Raw genomic sequence first — 5,174 nt, 5'->3', positions numbered from 1 at the left:
GTCGAGGGTCTCTTTCAAATTTTCTCATCTTCCTTACAGATCTTTCTTTTAGTTTTGACAGGTCGAGAATTGAACCATCGTCCTCTTCTCAATTTTCATTAGGTCGAGCGGTCAACCCTCGATATCTTCTTTAATTTTAGAACAAGTCAAGGGTTGAACCCTTGTCCTCTTCTCAGGTCAAAGGTTGAACCCTTGTTCCTCTTCTCAGGTCAAGGGTCAAACTCTCGATCTCTTCTTTGTTTTCAACAGGTCGAGGGTTGAACCCTCAACAAAATATTTTAAACTAAATCCCCACTTCGAAATCTCTCAAACAACCATAGATTTTCTAATAGTTTCAAAACCACTAAATTTCCCTAAATAGGTTTTCCCTAATCACGATATTAAAAAAAAAAAAAAAAAAAAAAAAAAAAAAAAAAAACTCCATTAAACTACACCTAATTATTGCTCCATTATTATTCTCTTCTCCATCTAATGGAAATTACGGTCGTTGCTTTCTTCCGTCTAATCTTCTCCTCTTTTATCCTTCCATTATTTTTAGATATTGTGGTGACTTAATACACAAATTTCGAACACAATACCATTATCTGTCACACCATTTAGTTTTAGATCCCAAATTTCATCCAAAATCGTAAACTATTATTTATGAAATGTCAATTATAATATTGAAAATTTTGAAATTACTATAACAATACTTTCTAAGAGTACTTCAATAATTGAACCCAAAAAAGAAAAAGAGAAGCAATATATATATAGATAGATAGATAAAACCACCCTTATTCGGTACCACATGTGTTCTTGTTGTGTGGCCAACAACATAAGATAAAACAATACAAACGAAAGTGGCACCAGAAAATTCACCATTGCGAAAGCGACTAATTGAGTGCGTAAAGATAAGAAGGTAACCGTGAAGTGACCAAAACATTTAGAGGAACCACTTTCTCATTAGCCATTCCGAAATTCTCCGACATATCAATAGGTTCCTTGGTCGGTTTTCTGACATCAAAGGAGTGTAAAAACCCAGCCAAAGCAAAATGCACCATTTGAAGCCCAAACGAAATTCCAGGACACCCTCTCCTCCCGGTCCCAAATGGAATCAATTCGAAATTATTCCCTTTTAAATCCACATTCTTATGAGTCGTCAAAAATCGCTCCGGCTTGAACTCAAACGGGTCGGGCCAGACACGTGGATCGGTTTGGATCTTCCAAATGTTTGGGATCAATTGGGTGCCTTTGGGGACAAAGTAGCCATCCACAATGCAGTCTTTGTAGAACTCACGTGGTCCTAATAAAGGCCCTGCTGGGTACAGTCGCATTGTTTCTTTGATTATGCAGTGTAAATAAACAAGGTTGGGTATGTCTGAATCCTTCAGCCGCCTATCTCGACCGACCACCGTGTCGAGCTCTTGTTGTGCCTTTTCAAGGACGTGTGGGTTGTTTAGTAACAATGACATCGCCCATGTTAGAGTCACCGTTGTGCTTTCAGTTCCACCTGCTATCATATTCTGCACATATAAAATATACGTCGTTAAATTACTATCAAATTCAAAAGCTTAAATTAGTAGACTACGATAAATTTAAATCTACCTTTTAATATAAAATTTCTTACTTTAATACCATATTAAATTATCATTAAACTCAAAGATTTATGTTGGTGTGTTCCGATAAATTTAATTTGATATATTGATTTCAAGTGTAAAAAAGAAAATTCATCTTCACATCGAAACATAGACTTGGGCATATGTGTGTTGCATCTTTTACTTCTTTTTAATTTTTGCAAATTTTTAGAAAAGGAAAAAAAAATCAATTATGCTATTAAAGTTTGTGAATAGTTGTATAATTTAAAATCTCAAACTAATAATTAATAATTATATCGATATATCGAAACTATAAACTTCATAATTGAATCAATTTCAATCGTTAGGGTACCTAATAATAAAATAAAAACAAAAGAGAATTAAGGGTAGCTACCAGGGTTGTGGCTTTAATGATGGTATCCCCATCATAATAACCTTCAATCCTTTTGCCATCATATAAAGAAAGGAGAGCATCCATAAAGTCTTCATTTTTTTTACCAGAAGAAGAAGAAGCTCTCTTACGCTTGTGCTCTTCCAGCCATTCCCTTAGAACCATGTCGAATCGTGTGGCTATATTCTCCATCACCTTCACTTGTCCATTAAATCCCAGCCGTCCGATCAGAGGAATGTAGTCTCTCAGTAACCCTTGACCCATCAAATGGAAGGAGTCCCTAATTGCCAACTGAAAATCCTTAGCTTGTTTTTCGCCTCCCTCAGCGTTCGGACCGACACATCGTTTTCCGATGATGATCTTAAGAAGCATATTCAATATCACATCCCCAAACCAACGCTTCATCTCCACTTGAACCTGCCCGGATTCGTCCTTCTGGGCTGCCCATGTTTTGTGCAGCTCTGTCAATGATGTCTTGATCTCACCAAACATGGTGTTCTTAAACTGTGTCGTTTCGTAATATTAATTAGAACATTAAAATACCCTAATCAAGCACTTTTTTTCTTACCATGAGAATAAATTTGAACATTAAATTAATTAATTTAATATGATAATAATCAAGTATAGTCTAGATTGTCCTCATCTACGTACATTTCTCAATTACAAAATGAGGAAATAAATATAAAGAATATATTTTTTAAAAGAGATAAATTTGTCATGAATATTTATAATAGGACAATTTTAAAGGTTGCACTACAAAAACGAATGTAAGTCGAAATATATTTTTCATTTGACAAACCTGAGTGAAAATGAAAGAGTTTCTTAACTACAATAGCTGAAATGATTTTTTAACCACAAAACATGTTACCCATGCAAGATGTCACATCTTTTTTTTCTATCTGTCAAGTCAACAGAAGAAGAAGAAGAAAGAAAAAAAAAGAAAAAAAAAGAAAAAAAAAAGAAAAAAAAAAAAAAAAAAACTAATTGTCAACCCCCAAGGTAGGTGTGGAGTGGACCATTTAAAATTATTGAACAAACTTGATGGGGGAGTACTCATTTTTAAATTATTGAAATATACAAGACACAATGGACTAGAGTACACTGACGATTTTAATTTTTTCGTAAGAGAGGAAGGTTGAATTACAAATTTAATTCTATAATTGGAAAAGTATTAGAATTTAAACGTTAGTATTTAATTATGAAAATTTACCATGCCTGGTAAAGCCAAAATATATAATTAGGAATGTGTCTTTAACATATGAAAAATTATAAATATGACAAAAAATTCACGTTTTTTGGTATATCAGTCAATTAATATACCACATTTAAAGTATATAAATTATGTATTTTTTCCATTGATTTGTATACCTTTTATATTTTTTATTTGCAGCAATATGAATTATTACTCACTTTAATTTTTGTATTTACTACACCTTTTGTATCTTTTGTAGTCTTTTCTTTTTTAAATGATATTGTTTGTTTCATAAAATATAAATGTACAATAGGTTGAGAATAGGCTTAGGAGATTGAACTTGAAGCTCATTAACACTCAATTTAGTATAATCATTTTGACAATTTGGACGTATTTGGAATAATTACAGAAAAAAGTGTTTTTTAAAAAAACATTTTTGTCAAATTTTTTTTAAACACTTAATATCTAATCATTTTCAACCATGTATCAATAATATATCGAGTGGATCAACTGACTATCGAGTGGATCAAGTGTCTATGCATCAGCAATGTATCATGTGTATCAAGCGTATACTAGTAGTGTATCAAATGTATATCAATAGTGTATTTAGTGTATGGGGTATATCCAAGTGTATCATGTAGGATGAGCTTTCTTTTTGCTATTTTGGCAAAAGTAATAAATCTAGGCAATTGACCTGATTTTTTAAATTTCTTTTGCAAAGAAGCCCTTTAATTATTATAATTGATAAACTCATTACTATATAAACCATTTACAATAATTTATCCAATCATAAGGACTCAATTCTATTTTTCTCGAAATTATAACTACAAAATTTGTAATTTAAGCGTATGATATAAAGTTTAGAACCTGATCAACGCGTTGATTAGAGAGGAGCTCCATGTGAGTGACCTTACGAATCTCTCGCCAGTAAGGACTATAAGGAGCCAACCCGAAGGCTGCGAAGTCATACGAAAAATGTTTGGTGCCAGAGACTCCAGGACGGGAGGCAGCAGCGGCGTCGTTAACACACATGCTTTCTTTAGCCATTTCCCAACTGCTCACCACCAAAGCCGACCGTGACCCAAGCTGCAGCCGGAAGATGGGCCCATATTTGTCCGCCATGGCTCCAAGAGCATGATGGGGGAGCTTCGCATTGTGCATCAGATGGAGATGGCCGATTATCGGCCACGCTCCGGGCAGCACCGGGGCCTGTTTCCGTTCACTAACGTTGTGCTGTTCCAACTTTCGCCAAAGGTAATAACATGAAATGAAAAACAAAACGAAAAGCATTGCGATGGATTCTGGGTTAAAGGAGGGGAATTGGAACTCCATCATTTTTGGAGGTTGTAACTAAATTTGTTGTCTGGAGAAAGTTATAGTTGTCTTTGGATTCCCTTTAAAATTTTATTTTATTTATTTTTTTCTCTCTTTTTCTCGCTTCTGCACATATATAAAATTTTAAAATATTCTAAAGCGAGCAATATTTGGAGGAAAATACCTTCTTTGGCCATTTGTTCGATATCATCTTAAATCCCTGTTTGACCTAAACACTTAAGTTTGATTAGTTTAAGCAAATTTAGTATCATATCATCTAATGCTTCTTAATTTTTTTAAAAAAATATTTGAATTTATTTTTTGTGAGTGTGATTAGAGTAGGATGCACAAGATAAATCTATTTAAGATGTACTCAAATATTCCTCATATTTGGATCTATTGTGAAGTACACTAATTTCAATAATTGTATAGGGGTCCCTTTATAAGTATCAAAATGAAAAGTAGCCCCAGAATCAAAAGTCACTACAAGAAAATTGAGCTATTTTGACAATCTTTTATCGGAGAATATAAAAAACCTTTAAGAAAAATATACATTTATTGAATGTATTAGAAAAACCTTTGAAAAGTATGTACTTATTGAAGGTTAATAAAAACCTTTGAAAAAGATATATATTTATTGGAGGTTTTGAAAAAACCTTTGAGAAATATGTAGTTTTTATCGAAGGGTAATAAAAACCTTTGA

General features: G+C 33.1%; 1 protein-coding gene across 1 annotated transcript; it reads right to left on the bottom strand.

The window, feature by feature from the left end:
* Positions 1-713: 713 nt before the first annotated feature.
* On the bottom strand, positions 714-4,619 carry LOC120085223 (cytochrome P450 CYP82D47-like). The gene is made up of 3 exons (XM_039041119.1): positions 4,025-4,619; positions 1,969-2,469; positions 714-1,502 (listed from the first exon to the last, which is right to left on the bottom strand). Exons 1-3 carry the CDS (start codon positions 4,490-4,492, stop codon positions 873-875), a joined length of 1,599 nt encoding a protein of 532 aa, XP_038897047.1. The 5' UTR covers positions 4,493-4,619; the 3' UTR covers positions 714-872.
* Positions 4,620-5,174: the final 555 nt, after the last annotated feature.

This window comes from Benincasa hispida, chromosome 9 (assembly GCF_009727055.1).
Source record: "Benincasa hispida cultivar B227 chromosome 9, ASM972705v1, whole genome shotgun sequence".
Taxonomy (NCBI): domain Eukaryota; kingdom Viridiplantae; phylum Streptophyta; class Magnoliopsida; order Cucurbitales; family Cucurbitaceae; genus Benincasa; species Benincasa hispida.
The sequence above is the reverse complement of the archived record's forward strand: the minus strand, read 5'-3'. Positions and strand labels throughout refer to the sequence as shown.

What these genes read in the sequence shown, in the direction of transcription:
- LOC120085223 (XM_039041119.1), bottom strand. Translation starts at nt 4,492, where the DNA reads ATGATGGAGTTCCAATTCCCCTCCTTTAACCCAGAATCCATCGCAATG. An exon ending in CTAATCAACGCGTTGATCAG is followed by an intron (nt 2,470 to 4,024) that starts GTTCTAAACTTT and finishes GAAACGACACAG; the next exon opens with TTTAAGAACACCATGTTTGG. An exon ending in TCATTAAAGCCACAACCCTG is followed by an intron (nt 1,503 to 1,968) that starts GTAGCTACCCTT and finishes TTATATGTGCAG; the next exon opens with AATATGATAGCAGGTGGAAC.